This window comes from Parasteatoda tepidariorum, chromosome 6 (assembly GCF_982258835.1).
Source record: "Parasteatoda tepidariorum strain Cologne lab strain chromosome 6, Ptep-v5.0, whole genome shotgun sequence".
NCBI lineage: Eukaryota > Metazoa > Arthropoda > Arachnida > Araneae > Theridiidae > Parasteatoda > Parasteatoda tepidariorum.
In genome coordinates, this window is record NC_141760.1 from 3308873 (window position 1) to 3329038 (window position 20166).

General features: G+C 29.3%; 1 protein-coding gene across 8 annotated transcripts in view; it reads right to left on the reverse strand.

The window, feature by feature from the left end:
* Positions 1-4710: 4710 nt before the first annotated feature.
* Positions 4711-20166, reverse strand: part of LOC107440321 (long-chain-fatty-acid--CoA ligase 6) — an 85101-nt gene continuing 69645 nt past the window's right edge. For all 8 annotated transcript variants that reach the window (XM_087165313.1, XM_087165320.1, XM_087165316.1 and 5 more), the window contains exons 16-20: positions 15794-15910; positions 14908-15051; positions 12657-12758; positions 12049-12120; positions 4711-9043 (exon numbers count right to left, since the gene is read on the reverse strand). In XM_087165313.1, coding sequence (XP_087021439.1) covers positions 8906-9043; positions 12049-12120; positions 12657-12758; positions 14908-15051; positions 15794-15910 — 573 coding nt within the window. In that variant the 3' untranslated portion in view covers positions 4711-8905. The remainder of the gene's footprint in view (positions 9044-12048; positions 12121-12656; positions 12759-14907; positions 15052-15793; positions 15911-20166) is intronic.

Here is a 20166-nt window from a genome sequence, read left to right on the forward strand (position 1 = left end):
CAGGATGACTTGAACGATTTTGTAACAAAAAAAGTTAGAAGAGTTAATATTTAAGCTTATTGTATGATTTTTTTTAAATGCATATATTAATTACTTATATTCTTTTCGTTTGATTCAATATTTTTATTGAATAATGTGATAATATACCTATGTAGTAAAAAACAGCGTAATTATGAATAAAGTGTTGTGTTAGCGAAAAAAATATATTAGGAAGTTAGAAGACGGGGGGGGGCGCGACATGCATAAGCCGGCCCTGTGTGTAGGTTCCCGTTGTGTGTAAATAAAACTAAGAAGCAACAGCGCAAGACAATGACGCAGTTACATATAGCAAGTCGATCCCTCGAAGTAGGCGTGATCACAGGTCACCATTGTGGGGTAAGGACAAGAACAACTTTCATCTATCAAAAGGTACCTCCAAGATTGAATCAAGCTAAGCATGTCTTATATACTAGTTGTTATAATGTTATTTATCACAAGTTCATACTCACCTTAAATTTTTTGTCTCCTTAATTTGTTTTACTTTTGCCTTCTAATTTCTTGTATTTGGGTTTCTGTCTTAACTTCATTAACTTTCAATTTTCGAAACTTAAATTTGTTCTGTGTAATTTACTATGTATTTGTTCAACTGCTGCATATTTTATTAATAATTATTAACATTTACAGATTATTATTGCTTTAATTACAAGCATGTTAATCTATATTTTAATTGTGCGATATGAATTTATTTTATAATTAATTGCTTATTAGCCGCAATTTTACGTTGCCCTTCCCTTTTAGTCAGTCAGTGCCTTATTTTTCAAAAGATATCTCTCCCCTATTTTATGTTTTACTTTTGTAAACTAAAAACTCTCTGAGACCCACCTTCCTCCGGTCAGTTTGGTTTGTGAAGGGAGTTAAGTGTTTTCTCCCCTCTTTTTAACAGCTTTCTGCAGCTGCATAAGCTCTTATCACTTATATACATATTTTTATATCTTAGATATGAAATTTTTCTAATTCTCTCACAGAATGTGAACTTTTTAATGCCTCTTGGACGAAAATCATTAACTTCCCCTTTCACACGGGAGTGTAGTGGTCACGTGTTGTTACTTTTCTATCTTTTGCTAATTTCTTAGGAGGTTCGGGGAGAACTGCGGACCTTTTTTTTTCTTTTCCATTAGCTATTTTGGTAACATTTTCTTCCTTTTTGTTCCCGATTGGTTATTGACCACTGACCCTTGGTTTTTTTAAGGCACTGCAAGACTGAGGAACTTTTGATCACAAAAATTACGTCGTATGTTTTGATGAGAAGTGGGAGTAGTTTTCGGTGTTGTGGTGTATAACACTATAAAATATATCTTTTTGTCATCTCTTCGCAATTGTTTTAGCTCAGAAACAAGATAAAATAAAATGTCAAATTTAGATGAACTCTCTTATTTCTTCAGATATTCGATTCAGCAATGCTGTGTCGTCGTCATGTTGGTGAGTAGTAGTCATATGCCAAGTTAATAATAGTTAGCACTGATAACAGAGGACTCACAACTCAAAAATCCTGATAATTTGTTGAGTAAAATCATTATTGACCCATTTCAAAAAATTTACGTCTTTATAAATTTAAATCATTGATATTTTCAAAACATGAAATTCTAAATAAATTTTATGCAGCATAATTTTATTTTTTATATATTTCTTTTCTTTTATATCCGACGTTGAACAGCCGACCCAATTTAGGGTTTACGGCAACCTATGTTCAACTCAGTAGCCTTGTAATTTTGAACCAATCCAGAAGACAAGGAAACTCCTGGATCAGTACCCCCAGATGTATTGATTTGTTATGGAAACATGGAGGATTTTGCGACTCAACAGATTTAACGTACATCAGTCACCATTTACTACACGGGGGGAGTCTTCAGCCGGCGGGTATCGAATCATGAATTAATAATATAAATGAATAACAGGGATGAGATTATCCAAAAGGCAAAAAAGCTGAATTTCCACGATAGTAAATTTTACGCAAGCGCAAACCTTTAATAATAAATTCCAGACAGTTTAGGGTAATAAATAATGTGTTGACATACAATTGTGTACTAATCTATTATTATATAAATGATTACATTTATACTTAACATTTAGTGAAAATAAAAATTACCAATTGAAAAAATAAAGCTGGAAATTATATTTTTGCTCAGTTCACATTAGAGACAATTATTACTTGAAAAACTACCTGGTTTAGCAATTAAAACTACTGAGAATATACATTAATATTTCATTTCTTTTAATAAATACTGTTATGTGATTTATAGCAAATATTTTAGTAATATTACTTTTTAAATTATATTGGAAAAAAAACTTTAATAATGGACCGAATCATTATGTTCATATTATAGTCTAATCTAACTAGAGCCCTCTGAAACATATCAATAACAGTGAAGTAGAAATATACAGTAACTCCTTAACATACAAAAATTGCTATTTTAGTTTGAAAAATTACATGACAATCAGCAACTGTTTAGATAATTATTTTTTATTTGATAAGAATTTTGCATTTTATAGCATAAATAACAGCAATTATAAATAAAATTTTGATGATGAGTTAAACTCTTCTTCCAAAAAAAAAAAAAAAATTAATTAAATCCCTTTTTAAATTATTGCTTTTGTTTGCTATATCTTTTATGTTTGCTATATTTAGTCGTTAGTCTATCTTCAAACATCTTGTGACAAATCCTATTTTTCCTTTTTTACAAGCACAGAATGTAAGTTTTAAATATATATTCCCTTCCAGTTTCTCTGATGTTGTAAGACTTACTTATACTAATAATCGTTGTTGGAAAAACAGTCACCTTTATAATAACTAATTTTTAAAAAAAATTTACTTCTTACAAGAATTGCGATAGTTGATCTTAAAATTGCGTGAATATGAATAACAATTATGGATTTTGAAATCATATGAAACTAGAATATGAAACTAGATATACGATTTTGAAAATGAGAAAATACAAACTGGGATATAGAATTTTTAAAACGCGTAAATACAAATCAGTATTCATAATTTTTAGATCGCGTAAATACGAATCATGATGCGTAATTTTTAGATTGCATAAATAGGAATTATGATGCATAATTTTTAGAATGCGTGAATGCGAATCCCAATGCCTTATTTTAAAATCACATATAAATACGAAAATCAATGTTTGATATTATAAACCGCATGAGCAAATCAAGACATTGAATTTTAAACTAGCATGAATACGAATCGCTACATAGGTTTTTAATAAGGGGTAAATACGAATCACAATATCGGATTTTCAAATCTTGTAAATCAGAATCGCAACGTACAATATTCAAATCGCGTGAATAAGAATCGCAACACGCAAATATGAAAAGCTATGTTTGATATTAAAATTGTGTGAATAAGAATCGAGATATTAGCAGATTCCAGGCTTGGGACCTCTAAAAGGCTTGTCAGAAGCAGCGTCGTTTGAACTACGAAAATCGGATCTATCTGGAGGGCGGGGTAAAAAATTCAGAAAATCTTATCTGCTGCGTGTAAAAGGGGAGAAAATAGCTAAAATAAGTGAAAATGAGAAAGGATTGGTAGCTATGCAGTTTGAATTTTCTGTTTCTCTTTGAAAATCGGTAAATTTTCTGAAAAAGCGGAATACTTATAAAAAGAAGTGCAATTTTTAGAAAATCTGAATTTTTGATAAAAAAAGCTGAAATTCAAGAGATAAAAGTGAAAAAAGCGGAAATCCGCTAAAAAGCGGAAAAATCTCATCCCTGGAATAATTATGTATAAGTTTACTTTTATCTCTAATCACATTTATTATTCTACCAGAAAATATATTTACAAATGAAAGGTAATTATTTAAATTTGCTATCTGAAACTCGCCTGTCGTATCATAGTGAAAATAAAGGCTTTTCAAAATCACTTTGAAAAGCGAAGAAATGCCTTGAAAAAAATTATTTAAATTTACGACAAAATCGGAGCTAAGAAACCGCGATTCAACATCGAGATTCATAATATTATCACATTAAAAATATCAAGATTTGCAGAACTTATTGTCTGCCGAAAAACAACTTAGAATTTGCAATGAAAGTAGTACATATAAAGAACATCAAAAAATGATTCATTAAAAGCACTATTTCTGAAACACGAGTTATAAGCGTATCGGGATATTAAAAACCGCATGGAGATTTGTAGTTAAAACTGCCGAAAAAACTATCGAAAAGTTACAGGGATAGTAAAAATAAAGCGAATCAAAAAATGACAACTGAAATTTGCCTATCGTAATATCGTATTAAAAATATAAAAAATTTTTTTAAAATCATCCGGAATTCTGTTGCAATAACAGCTGAAAAAACGATCGGGAAAAAAACAAAAACAGATTTATAATAGAATATGTGCTCGTCAATAAGTGATGACTCAAATGTGTGATTTAAGACTAACGATATAATTTTATTTTTCCAAAATAAAGGAAAATAAAAATACTTTTTTTCCCCTCATATCCAGACACTGTCGCAGGTTATGCACCCTTAATGCTCTATATTTTGAAAAGTGTACCATATAATAAGAAAAATTGAGAGAAAAAAAATTATTTACACACTAATAATGTGCTAAAAAGAAAATAATTAAGAAGAAATATTATATTGAACATGGAATATGGTAATAACTTGGCATCTGTTCCTTCTCAAATGTATTGGCGATGAAGCCAAGGAAAAGCATAAGAACAAATATTCTAATAGAGTATATTTTATTTGGTTCTTCACGTCTTTGGTCAAATGTTACATAAGTGGCAAGTTAAAAGTAGAATTTTACTTGTATTACATTCATTCAAAGAAAGAAAATTGAAATAAAACACATAAACCGCAAAATGAAACAAAAGCTCTTCTAGGATCCATAACTAAATGCCTGAAAACATGGTTAACTTAAAAGGTTCCTATATATATCACAGTTTATTTCTTCTTATCACAACTATGTTTAATTCTAAGAACAAATAAATAAATAAATAAACAAAAAGCACAAAATAGAAACTACAGGGGGGAATGCTTAAGGCAAGGATTGTTGCCATTAGAAGGGAAAATTCACAAATTGAAATTTGCCAAATTTAAAGATATTCATTTATGTGTGCTTGAAATGTAATCTCTTCAAAGAGTAGGATTGACACCATTCAGTGATGTCGCTTTACTACCTGATCAGAATTTTTGTCTAAAACAACAATTTGGAACAGGGCACATTTCAAAAATATAAAAGCAGAACAGAGAAAGAACACTATAAAGTATATACAGATATCACTTAAAAATAACTTATCACCAAAGAAAATTCATTTTAAATATAAAATGTAAAAAAAAAAAAAAACTTTATAAAATAAAACAAATCAGATCAAAATAAGCTTTAAATTGGAATGATAAAAGAGCCTTTCATCAGATTTAAATATAAACTTCTTACAAAAGGACCTGCATTGAAAGTAATTTAAATTTTTTTTTTTGTTGATACCTTCCAAATTCTATGCCAGGATAAAAATTCTTAAATTTAGTAAATTTATACAATCTACTCAATTAGTAATGTCTTACAAAATTGTTCAAGAAATCTTTTTAGAAGTTAGCCAAAAATAAAATGACATTTAACAAAGCCTGCTGAGCCTTCCTTTAAAAAAATTTTTTAGTTTAGAAATAAGAGGGGGGAAAAAGAAATTATATTATGGTTCCGTGAAAACGGAATTTCATTTGGTAATTTAAAGATTTTTTCTACTCACAAATATAAAGGCAAGTAGTGTCCCATTAACAATAGTTGATATTTTTATATTTACCAAAATGGATTAAATTATCTTAAAATGTACATTTTCTGACTAGTATTCAGATGCAGGTCCCTCTGATTACAATAAAATTAAAAATATAATAAATAAATGATTTTTTGAAAAGCATAACATGAAAGTGAATCGTTTTGATTATAAATCTACAGCTACGTGAAGGTAATTCATGAAATACAGATTTAGTAGATATATAGAATTTGGAGCAATGAGAACTGCTGAAAACGTTCGAAAAAAGAGGGATTCGTCACAGCTTTGGCGCTACTAAAGTTTTTTCCTTTATTCCAAAAAAGAAAATCAATTGAAGCTGTGTCAATTAGAAATGCAAAGTCAAAACGATTCACTTCCAGCAGAAATTCAGAAACAACATGATGACCAAAAAAGAAAAAACATTCATCAGAATGAACTTTAAAGCTGTTAAAATTAAAATGAATTTTTAAATAAATAGAACATTTGATATGAAGGCAAAATGTTATTTTATATGAGATGGTGACATTTTACAACAGCTTTTGTAGAGTGATATTCAGTTTTCGAATGCAACTGCCTTGTTTTTAGGATTCCTGTTTAAATAAATTTTGAAATATTGATATGTTGCACCATTTTGTTATAATTTTTTTTCAAATTTGTGATATTTTTTAACAATAATGAAATTTAAATGTTTAAGCAATTACTTTTTTAGTTGTTAACTTATTCATCATAATTAAGTTATGTTAAGCTACAATTCATTCTGATGGATTATTAAACAAAATAAACTCCATAAATGCAATGTTCCATGAAATGAATGAGACCCATGCATGGATATTTTTGCATTAGCACTTCTCAACGATGGAGAAGACAGAAAAGATTGAGCTAAATATTTCCAGCATGGATCCTAAGTACAATAAAATACAAAAGTGAGAAATACCTGGCAGACTAATTTTTCGCCACAGCTGTTTGAATCACCACTTGCGAAGAATAATTATTCATAATATTTAGATTTTGCTTAGGAAAACATTTAATATATTTTAATTCCATAAAAATGATTCCTTTTGAAATATAAAATTTCATCCATCCTAAACCCTTTTAAAAAATGTTCTATATAATTATTTCCATTTCCTTATAGAGATAAAGAAAAAGCAACTACACTATGCGAAATTAAACATTTCTACAAAAATAGACTCACTAAAACATAAATTTAGACTTTTTAAGTATTATGTTTTAGAATGTAAATCTGAAGGAATATTGATTCAGAGAATAAGTTCATCTAAAATTTTTGTGAAGAAAAATAAAAACATATCCTAAGTACGACTAAATGTTATTTTCTTCCACATAACAGTGGAATTATAAGCACGCTTTCCTTTCTTTGGAACAAGAAAATCTACACACTACTAATCATTCCAATTCTAAAAGTGCACCCCCTTTAGTCAGCCATCCTGAAAATATTTTTTTTTTCATTTGACTCAATCAACTTTCTCAGAAACTTACTAATGGAAGATTACAGTCACGCAACTCATCTATATTATTTACAGTCGCCTCCGACAGCGTATAAGCATCCTGTTAAATATTTTGAATACAGTGTTTCCTCAACTCACACATTGCATATAAACAAGGAAGATATTCATTTTGTATTCCAATTTTTTTCTTCTTTTTAAGCTCGGAATTCCCCCTCTCCCCAACATCCCATTGTGGGAGGAGATAGCAAGAAAGGAGAAAATAAGTCTCAATATAGTTAGTTTTAGTTATTTTCTGAAACTAACAAGTGCATTCTTACATTTTTATTTCAGTGCTTAAAAGTATGAGAGAGAATAAAATGCATGCAAACCAAATATTGTGGATCATAGAAAGATTGTCCTTGATTGATTGATTTACTGTTATAGAGCACTCAATAAGGAAAGACTAAAACAAATTACGTAAATTTAAAATAAGTAAATTTTAAAATATGCTCTATGCCTTTTTCACTTGCATTCAAAAATATAAATAAAAATTTTAAGAAACTTAAATATGTTATTACAAATTATGATCCTTGCTGCAATCACCAAATCCTGACTAAATATTTCATTTGGCGACAAGAGAAGGAATCCTACTTGCGGAATTGAAAAGGCTGAATCACAAACAATTTACTAATTAATAAGTTCTGTTACAAATAAATAATTTTGAATTATTTCATCAAAAATTTTAACAGCAGCATAACACTTGTGTCAGTAATAAGACAGAAACAGCTTATTTATGAAACAATAATATTCATTTATAAAACATGGAAGAAAAATGTAATACTCTTAATCAGGTCTAAGTATAATAAAAAAGGAATAGAAGCTATAAACTTGCTGATATAAGCTAGATTCCTCACCCATTTAAAATGACCAATGGGAATAGGAAAGGGGGAATTCAATTAACTGTTATTTCTCCTCAAGAATAAACCTAAAATTATGAATTTAAAGCTTTCAGTCTCATAAATATATTTAATACCTACATCTGAAAAAAGAACATTTAAATAATAATAAATATGGAATGTTGATTTTAAAAAAATTAAATACTCATGATTCTTTGATCATTAAAAGTGTTTTTACAGAATGATAAAAGACTGAAAGTACAATTCATTTTTTTTTTTACACATACATAAGAAAAGAAAGACACTTTAATAAATCTTAGTCAGCAGATTGTCCACTCACATTGAAAATGGTTCTAACAAAATCCTTTTCTCTGTGAAAATTCAATAAAATTTTAAATAATTTAAAACCAACTTTTAAATGCCCAATAAGTTATGTGGCCTTCAATATTTGTACACAATAACAGAAAAAAAAAGTCAATAAAACAAAATGAACAAAACTGTTCTCTTTGCAAATCACAGTAAACATTGCAATAAAAATATTTTTGTTCATTATAAGTACAACCTAATTAAGCTTAAATGCCGCTTTCTATAAATATATATCACATAAAAAATCATAAATTGATGATTCAGATCTTTCTATAGCACTATGTGTAAATCAAATTATATTTGTTAAAACATACTAAATATATACCCATAGTGAATAAATATGATGCAACAGAATATAAACCGGTCTAATAGTATAGATTAAAGGCGTGCCAGAACTTATTTCATTTAACTACCACTTTCAAAACAAAGAGGGATGAGAACAGTGTGTTCAGGCGAGATTTCTGTACATGGCGTCTATCTGGTGCTTGAACAGCTTACGACATTCGAGGCGTTTGGTTTTGAGGGTGGGGGTCAGGAGACCATCTTCAATTGTAAAAACTCTTGGATGGAGATAAATATCTTTCACCTGAAAACAAACATATAAAAATTTCAAAGGCTTTCAAAGGGCGAAATTTCAAAAATTCTTTTTATGGATCATTATTGACAAACAACCAAATAATAGTATCAATGCATTGAGATACATCAGCCTCTTTTTTTATTAAAAAAAATTATAACTTCTTGAAACTGGCAAAAACTAATAAGATCCCTCCCTTTTTTTTACATAAAAAATGAAGAAGTGCAAATTGGAACCAATATACAATAATTTTTATAAAAAATAAAAAAAAGGCACCCCTAAATTAAGTGATGATTTGAAATCTTCATTATAGAAAAATGGAAGAGAAGCAAAATTTGCTACTAAAAAGTGTATTTACTCTCATCACTTTAAAATAATCCCATCAAACAGTTCCAGATGACATATGGCTAACCTGAAAAACACTGTTTTCTATTGCATTTCAGATCATTCAGTAAGCAAGCAAACAATGCCTCCTTTTAAATCCTCATTTTAGAAATACAGTAATTTAAAAAACTATTTTCATATATTTGGAATTTATCACGTTCTACCAACACCTCCTAGAAGTAGGAAGGCCTCAGCACGGATCAATTTAGTAGTCCGATGTGACAAAGTTAACTGCACAGTAGATGAAAAATAAGAAAGATGTCATTACGCTCGGGGTACTAAGCTGCGCAGTGGTTGATAAATACGAAATATGTCATACGTTTGGACTACTCAAGGATATTTATGGTAGCCCGTGCTGAGGCCTGCTCTTTTCTTGGAGGTGTTGGTTCTACCCCGGGAAGCTGTATATATTGCTACACTTATTACACATTGTTTTTACTAAAAAACCTACCATTCCTCTCTTTTCTTTTTTACAATTAAATTAGGTATTTAAAAAAAATAGGGTTGTTATTTAATTTAAAAAATAATAAATTTTATGAATAATACTATGTTTTCAAATAACGTTATGTATATTTTAAGACTAACTAAATGTACATTTCAAGACTTTATAATCATGTTTACAAATAAAAATACAGTAAATGTTTGAAAGTAATGTCTCTCTATATTAAAAAATTGTAATGGCAGCCAACACTGTTTTGGATGTTCAACTTCACTTTACAATTTGTTTTGCTGTGTTACTCTCCGGGGGAACAGAATTTTCATCTGCATTGATTTGTCAAAACTCAGTAATCCTCAAAATACAATCAAATCGTAATTTTTGCAAAGAATAGACATAAACTGTTCTTCCCCTTTGACCTTCATTGATAAACAAGAGCAACCACATGTAATGGCAACTGAGCGGAAAGTTAGTTTTGTTTTCATTCGTAGCTGTGCGTTGAATAGTTTGTACTTTTAAGTATGTCAAAAAAACTTATTGCTATCAAGATTTAAAAGATATTCAAAAAACTAGTAGAATACAAAAAAAGGTAATGATTTTGTGTTTTGTATTCCATGCAGATCAGATTTTCATATTGCAGATGGTGAATGAAGTGATATTGTTGCTTATGTTGGTACAACAATGAAACAAATTTTGATCCTCTGAAAATAATACAAATCTCAATCTCTCTGCGAAAAATAATGATCATATAGCTGTTATTAAGACTAAATGTTTATTTAAAGCATACATAATCAAATATAATTTGCCAATCCAGTTACTGCAGAAAATGTTTCTGGACTCTAAATTCGCCTAAAGTTACGAAAACATTGGTGCTTGTCCATAGAATTTCATCAAAGAAAGAAGAAGACATGACAGATTAAGTAACTCTATTTCTATTTCTGTGGATGGTAATAACGACAGTAACTCTAAATTATAACCTACCGTTATAATTTTTATTATTCTCATAAAGTTAATTCAATTGAGACGAAAGTCTAGTAAACCTTACTGTCGCTGCCAGTTTTCATAGATTCTACTGGTGTGAATATCGGGAATGAAATTTTAACTAACTTAAAATCGCCTGAAATACCAATTGATAATAATTGCATTACCTAAAACACTGGTCTGATATCTGTATTGCAGAAAGCAAACAAAAATATAGCAATATTAGTTTGTTGAATCATTTTTTTAACACTAAAAAAGCTATTTTTTAAAATAAAAAAATTTTGAATAGTAGACTTGCTGATTCATAAAATATGATAAAAGTATACAAGATGAGTATTTCCGTATCTTTTTTTTTTTTTTTAATAGAAGAAAAACATCTAAATATTTTTTTAACATTAAAAAAAGCTATTTTTTAAAATAAAAAAATTGCGAAACATAAAAATTTCTGATTTATAAAATACAAGATGACTATTTCCGAATCTTCTTGTAGTAAAAAGAAACACATCTAAAAATTTTACTTACAGAGATGGAAATGAAGAAGAGAAAGAGCAGATAAAATAAAAGAATATATTTGAAAAAAAATAAGACTATTTCATGTACAGAGAATTTATGAACTACATTTCTTGTTTTAATGCTGATTCATGGGAGAAAAATTCCTTTTAATGGCACATAATAAAATTACAGCCACTTTTTTAAACTGTTAACAAAAGCATTAATGAATCACAAATAGATCAAAAAGAAAGAAAATCAAAAAGTTGAAAATTTTTCTAATCATCTCTGAATAATACAATGTCATTAGTAATTTAAAGTTTTACAAACTAAATTAAACTCAGTAGCACAACAGCCCATAGAGGGCCAAGGCCTACTGAGCCCATCTCGGTTTTCTTGACCTTATTATAGAAATGCATGTCAGTAAAACTATTAATATAATATCAAAAATTTACTGAGCAAAATTGAGCATAGGAACTTCATGGACCAAATTCATAACTAAAATAAATGAGAGAATGACAAGCAACATTAAGAGACAGCGAAATTGCCCATCTCTACTTTTATAATTAAATAGAGTTTTATTGGAATACACTTTAAAAGTGTATGATAAGAAGTTTTCAGCAGTATACTTATTTTTCAACATTCAACAAAATATAACAAAAAATTTAAAGAAAGAAAAATTGGAAATAGCAAAATGATTTTTTAAAAAATGTCGCAAGAATCTCACCTGTTCAAAGGACTTGAGACCATATTCTTTTCCTAATTGTGTCATATCTTTTAAAAGAAATTCTTTCACTACCTGCAATAAAAGCAAATTAAAATAACTACAATCTTTTAAAAAAAAAAAAAAGGATTTTTATTTTTACTATCTATAATATCAAATTGTAAACGACTTCTGACATATCATATTTTTCAGACACATCAACGATACAATTTCTGTCAGTTAATAACTTACTTTTTTAAAGTTTTAAGTAAATAGCCTGGTGTATATTTTAATATTATTTATGGTGGCATCAATATTTAAGAAACTATGTGATTATATAAATACATCAGTGAATCCTATTTTGTTGCTTTCATTGTTTATTTGTTACCACTGCTCATGTATTTGATTTTATGAGTTAGTTTAATGTAAATTCACTATATTTTATTTCCATTATGTTCATCTCAATATTTGAAAAATTCTACATGTATGTCAAATTTTTTTTGTCTACATCCTCTTATCTTTCTGGTCTATTCTTTTTAATACTGCAGTAAAGTATGTCACATAGTTCATATGAGTCATTACTTACATAAAATTTAAAGAAGCAAAACAAGAGAAATAAAATAGAACATTACCTGATTTTGACAAATCTTGCTCCATTCACCTACAATATCTTTCTCTTTACACCATTGAGTCAAAATCTCCATTTCAGGCACCACAACACCCACAACACAAGACTGAAACCAAAGCAATACTGAATTAGCAATAAATTAGTTATTTAAAGTTTGATTCATAATAATATAGTATTTACAGGGTATCTGCTACATTTTAGATTTTCAAATTCATGGCTTAATGAAGTTACTATTTTCTCTGACAAAAACAGAATACAGAGTAACATCCAATATCCAGACGTCCCTTTTCCGGAAGGGTCGATTTCTCGCACACTTTTTAATAATCAAAATTAACAGACATCTCTTCATCTCCCCCTCTCTTAAAAAAAAGAGGTCTTTGGACACATTTTTTCCTTTTCTAGCTTCTAGTGATTCATGCATTGAGCCCATAAATCAACAGAGAGGAGAAGAGAAGACCTCCCAAGACCGTCGAGTGACACTCCTCCTCAGGAATGCAGGAAAAGAGGGAGATTTGTTATAACCAAAACTGTTATACTCTGCATCTTTATATTTATTGATTTTAAATTTAGAAAACAGAGTAAAGAAAGAGTTGAAGTAATAAAATAGCTGGAAAAAAAATAGCAGAGCAAATATTTTTTTTTTCTGCAGAATTATATTCTAAAGATACTTTTCCTGTTCCAGAAAGGAAAGAAATACTCCTGATTTTTCTGTCCTCATTTCCGAATAAAAAAAATTTGCCAATGACTGGCTTGCTTCAGCTAGAATTTTAAATTGACAAAATGAAAAAAAAATAAAAATAATTCTGAAATCACAGAAGTTTAAAAGATACTTTGCTCTAGAAATGATGTTTTTTCTTTCATTTTTTGAAAGAACACCATAATTTTTAAAGAACATGATAAAAACTTTTTATATTTTAATAAAATATGACTCTGAGTGGAGATTTTGTTACAAATTCAGATATTTGGTACACCTTGAAATTGGGGGGGGGGGGATTCCATTTTAAAAATAAAATTTTTCGGGGACCTAAATCCATGACTTTCCATGATTTTTTTCATTAAAAAAAGTTAAAATCATGACATTTCATGACAAATTTTGTTCAATACCGAAATTCATGACTTTCCAGGTGCACGGATACCCTGTATTTAAAATATTAAGATTTTCAAAACTATGTGAAAATATGATGTAGTAACTGCAAAAAAAAAAAAAAAAAAAAAAAAAAAAAAAAAAAAAAAAAAAAAAAACATCAAAATGATAAAAATGAGGTGCACAATTCATAACTAATGAGTCAAAATATCATTTAAATAAATCGGGATTCTAAAAATTTCATAGAAATTTGTAAGTATAACTGCTCAGTAAACAATCGAAACGACACTTGGATTTATAGTGAAATCAATAAAATTAAAGAGCTAAAAAATTTGAATTTTCTGTATTGTAATATCGTATTAAAAATATTGAGTATTTTAAAACCAGGCAAAATTCCATAAACAACATAGATTTACAATAGAATCAATACAAATTGAGTGTTTCAAAAAGAGATGACTTAAAAGTGAGATTTAAATTTTGATATTCTTTCATGGTGTTTTAAGTTCATGTATGTTTACTAATTTCAGTGAAATGTTTTTGAAATGCCAAATTCTATTATGTAGTTAAGTACTGTATTATTTTTGTCTCCTATTCAAGTAGTGTACAGTTCTCAAGAGGAAGGCATTGTTACAAATTTGTAAAAATGCATCTAGAATTGAGTTGAAAGGTTTCATCTTTCAAGCCTATAGAAAAAGAAATGTTTTTTTATAGAGCAGTCTGTTAGTGACTGTAATAATGTTCTGATCTGAAAATGTGTTCATTGAACCATGTGAGGTGTTTCATAGCCTGTGTTTTGCTGTAATTGAGTTCAAGAAATAACTTTATTTTCTTGAAGATTCCGCTAATAAATGTTTGGAGTCTTGAGGACTGTTTCCTTTGAAACTAAGTACAAATATACTCTGGCAGCAACTCTTTATTGTTCTTAATACTCAAAATCTGTTGAGACAACTGAATTTTCGTGTCACCTAAAGACATCCTCTTATTTTTACTGTATTTTTCTTCTTTTGTTATTCAACCATAATGCTGTTCATTGAAGAGAAATTCCTGCACCAGTTTTCATTCTTCAACAATTTTCTTATTTAGGAGAATGATTCCAATATAAATCACTGATTTTTAATTATTAGATAACACCCTGAGTAATTACAGAAAAAAAAGAGGAAGGGGTTATTACCTTTAAGCTGTCACCATGAACAAAAACTTGACAGACGTAGGATGAACGTAAATACACATTTTCAACTTTTTCAGGGGCAACGTACTCTCCCTGCTGTAATTTGAAGATATGTTTTTTTCTATCAACAATCGCTAAAGCTCCATTCTAAAAGAAACAGATACAGACATTAAACATTTTTATTTAAAGTGTTTTAATCATGCATTCCAAAATTTCTAACATAGATTTGGAACTAAAAAAGAAACATAAAACCTATTCAAACTGCGATAAACCAGAGATTTCACTGGTTTTTACGAAAATACATATTATATAGGATACCTCCAAGAACTTACATACTTTAGACATGCTGAGAAATTTAACTAAATATAATATCATTTGAAACTAAATATAGAAAAGGAAAAAATACAAACTTTTGAATCATAATAGTTCAAGCAATACAACTTATATATTAGGATACATAAATTTATGTTTTTCTTTTCTCCTGAAAGTGTGGTGTGGGAGAACTATCATATCAGTAACTTTTGTTTTAAAGGTCTGAATATTTTATGTTTCATTCGTTTTTAGATTAGTATTTCATTAAGTTTCATTCTTCCTTATAACATGCAAAACTGTTCTAACAATATTTCTACGTAACTTCAAAGGATGCTTTTTTCATGACGCAACTCATTCACAAGAATTTATTTTCAGCCACTTCACCTTGAAATAAAAGGTAGGAACAGTGGATAGGTATTACCTTTGTCCTAATAAATTTATCAGTGACGATAAATTTAAAACAAGACTATATTTTCAATTTAAAAGTATGCAAACAAAACATTGAAAATTAGGCGACTGGGAAAACAAATGGAATTTCAAAGAACAAAGAAAATGGTATATATGACGGGTCACTTACGGGGAGCCACATTCCAATATCACCAGTATGCAACCAGCCATCTTTGTCGACAGTACTTTCAGTTTTCTCAGTATCTTTAAGATATCCCTGGAATACTGTAAGTCCTTGGACACATACCTGTAAACACAAACGTAATATCTGGTATACATTGTATTACACATTTACATGCATTCAATACAACCATGCTTCACAAATACTTTAAAAACAGAAATTAAAAATGTTCATGAGTAATTGACATCTGATTACGTACGCAGAATGAGACTCTGTGCCACTGAGACAATTTATCTGAAATAAGACTTTTTAAATTTTTTTAGTTCTTACTCATAACACTAGATATTAAGTTTTACAAATTAACTAGATTAATATTTAAAAAAATCTAAATATATGATTGAACATTATTAAAAAAAAAGTTATTTGTAAAAAGAAATATACGCCGCTATCAATTTATTTGTTATGCAATAAATTTTTAACTTTTCTAAAAAATCTCTCCACAATCAGTTATTTCAGAAAAAGCAAAAGTTAGCAGCAATTATTCTGCCAGATTCGTATGTACAGAAAAGAATCGTTAAAACTAAACATTTTATTCAGTGACAATTTTTGTTCATTCTGAGTTCAATGGAAGTATTTATTGACAATTATATATATATACATGCATACACACATATATATGTCACGGTCAATGTTATTAATTGGTTATTACTAGTGCTGCAAGTTTGTCGCGAGAAAAAAAGACCCCAAATTTGCAGAAAAATCGCGGGAAATTATGAAAATTACACACATTCTAAGCATAAAGAAATTTATTATATAAATGATGCAAAAGACAGAAATTGCGCAAATAATAAAAAAAAAGCTTGAAAACACACAACAAAAGTATTTCTTTGAATTTCAAGCAATATTAATATTTTTATTTAAATTAACAGAATTTTGGTACAAAGTATCGTACATTGTCAGATTATTCTCATTTATCTATCATCTTTCATCACTTAATACATTTTTATACTTAGGAAACGATCTCTCTGCGTCAACGCTGTTTTTAGGCCCCGACAAACTTCCAATTGCCACTTTTGCCAATTTTGGAGTGTTTGGTGTTTGATTTCCAAAACTCGATCAATTTTCCTTCACCAACGCGCAATTCCTTGACCATTGCTTTGTAAGAAGTAATTGCTGTGAAAACTCAAACATTCTACATTCAAACTACTAGTTACAAGTCCCTACTAACTACTAGTCCCCCCCTTCATCTAAGAAACTGATCCATATTTAAGAAATCACAAGAAGCCGCCTAGGAAAAATTAACTGGATATGTTGAAAGGCAGTAGAAATTTCATTGCCCAGTGCAATAGCATGTATAACAATTTTTCTATCAAAGATTTGATTTATAACATTTTCCTTCTTTTGTGATTCCAATTTCTTTTGTACTCTTACAGACTTCAGGAAGGTAATTACCATCCCTAAGTGTAGAAAGACCACCTTAGATGACAAGATTGTGATTATCTCTTATCTCTGAACTATTTTCATGCCATTTTGCTATTGATTCCCTCCCCTAAATACCTAATAAATTTTACATGTTCAATTTAAGGTTCAGGAAAATAAAAAATTCTGTTCAATAAAAATAATAAATAAAAAATGAAAAAAAAATATTAAATTTTAAGGCATTTTTGCGCAAGTCAAGACATATTAGAAATTTGCGAATTTTAGGAAAAAAGATGACAATTTCGCGGAAATTCGCGACGCGACAAACCTGCAGCCCTAGTTATTACTGATAACTTAATAACCAAGGAAGTCGACAAAAGTGATTATTACACAAATTTATCACATTCACCAATTATTATTAATAATAACCAATGAGTTTAATAAATGTAATTATTTTGCACTTATTTTATGTGTTGACAACAGCATAACAAAATAAGCTGATTGTTTATTTAAGAACTTCGGCTCCCGATTCCTTCCTTGTCATTTTTATTGGCATTTATATTGTTTATCACAAAATAAGATAGTTATTTTAAAAAATTTTGCAACAACACAATGGATGACGATTTAGAAGTCATGAAATCACATTTTAACAGCTATTTAGACATGCTCAAAACAACAAAAAAAAGGTAAAAATGAAAACTTTTATAAATTTCGTACAAAACATGGCACTTTAAAACAACCGTACACAAGGAATGATTTTACTTATTAGAAGGAAGCTTTTATTTCAACGAATGAAATTCCAGTGAATGAAATAAGTCTAAGAGAATGCTCTCGTAAGGATTCAAACTTAGGTGGTCAAGGATTTCAGTATTGCAATTTTATTCTTGTTTTATAACTGTCGTTGACAGCCAACACAATTTTGGGTTTACAACTACTAATGTTCAACTCTGTAGCATTGTAATTTTGATCCAATACAGAAGACTAGGAAACTCCTGGATCAGTACCCCCAGAGGTTTGATTTGTTATGGGAACATGGAGGACTTTGTGACTCGACAGATTTAAAGTGCATCAGTCAAGATTTACTACACGGGGAATCTTCGGCCGGTCTAGGATCAAACCCTTGAACTCTTGGACATGGGACCAGTGCTCTACCAACCAGGCTATATCAGTATTGCAATTATAGAAGCAAGTGCAACTAGAGTCATTGCAAATGTAAAAAGTCATAAATCACTTCGTAATTCCAAATGTCACAGTAGCTTTTCCTGCCAATGTAAATAATTTGTTTAAAAAAATTAATATTTCAATTCAAAGAAGTTATGTATTTTTATTTATTATTTATTTATTTATTTTGAAGAGTTATGTGATTAAAAATTAAAGTATACACCACACTTTTTTTTGTTAGATTAAGTGCCACTTCTCAGAATACATTTGCCCAATATATCGTGCACTTTTTTTTCTTTTTTTAAGTTAGTCATTGCCCAGCATACCTTACACTGATGTTTTTTCTGAAGTTAAGTGCCACTGCCTGGTATAGGCTGTTCCCAGTATAACTAAACCATAAGCTGTTTCAGCATACTCATCAGTGTCTTCAAATGCATTTTAAAATTTCCTCCTGTATTGTAATTCACATTGAATGCAATACAAGTTTGCGTTTTTATTTCTTACTCTGGCCAAAAGAAGAGGTAAATATTATTTTTGAAAATCTGTATTAATAACCGGATTTACCACTTTAATCGTACAGCATATACAAAGAGACACAGCCATGTCATAATAATATATAAACCATGTAATCACATTTACCAAACTTCATTGAATATTATTAATAATTACCGATCACTATTAATAAAAAGCAATAGAAGAGGTAAGTAATAATAGCCAGTGATTATTAATAAGGACCGTATTTATCATTTTTACCCTAACAAATTGATATAGACAGCAGGTCCCATAATTTTAAGAAAAGCGAAGAGCCCCAAAACATCCATAAAGGGGAGCGAGTAAGTGTGTTTTGTGAGGATTCCTCTTACACTGGGGGTTACCTTCTCTTTAGGGGTCAGTTGAACAGCAGTCACTGCGAACGAGAGGAGAGGCAATGATGGGCTACACCCGGTGAGTGCAATGTTAAGTTCCCCCCCCCCCTCTCTATTTTGCTTTACTATTTGAGGATTATAATCAAAAATAGATAATCATTAAAGATGAATTTTTATAAATTGTAATCAATCTTTTGTTATTTGAATGTAGATTTACTTAATACGAGTTAGCCTTGTATTAATATATATAACCTTGTGCCATTTTTCTTTTTTTAATTAACTGAGTTACTTATAACTAAAAATTAACAATTAAAATATATTGATTCCAGTTTTACTTCTGGGGCTCCTAACTGTAGTCCGTTCATCAAGTGTTGGCACTTGGCTTCGCCTTCATCACATGGTATCCAATGATACTATTTTGCTATTTTTGGGAGAAAGATGTGAACAATCCTGAACAAGGTTGTTATTTGGCGATATGAGAAAAATATTTACTTCGTGATTTTTATGTGCATATTTTTAACATTAAATATTTCATAAATTTGATGATATTTCTCAATTTTAAGTGAAAAGTGTGTCCTTTTTGAGACATTTTGCATATATTTAATTAGCTAGAGTAACGAAAGGTATCATAGCAGATAATAAAGCGAAGTAAGTGACTGAAAAAGAATTTGCTGTTTTCGTTTGGCCCGCATTAAGGATTGTTTCAATTTCAAGCACGGAGATGTTTCTCTTCTTACTTCCTGCTCTGAAATGAACTCTTTGTCCAAGGAGGTGGAGCCAACTGCCAACTCCTGATGAACAAACTATATAAACTTTTAGGATTACACAAAGGACGTAAATAACTTGAATGACAGACTAAAGAACAACAAGGCGAGATAGCATTCCTACTTACAGCTAAAGTATTGCACAAAAATGCAAAAAAACGCAAAAAAAACG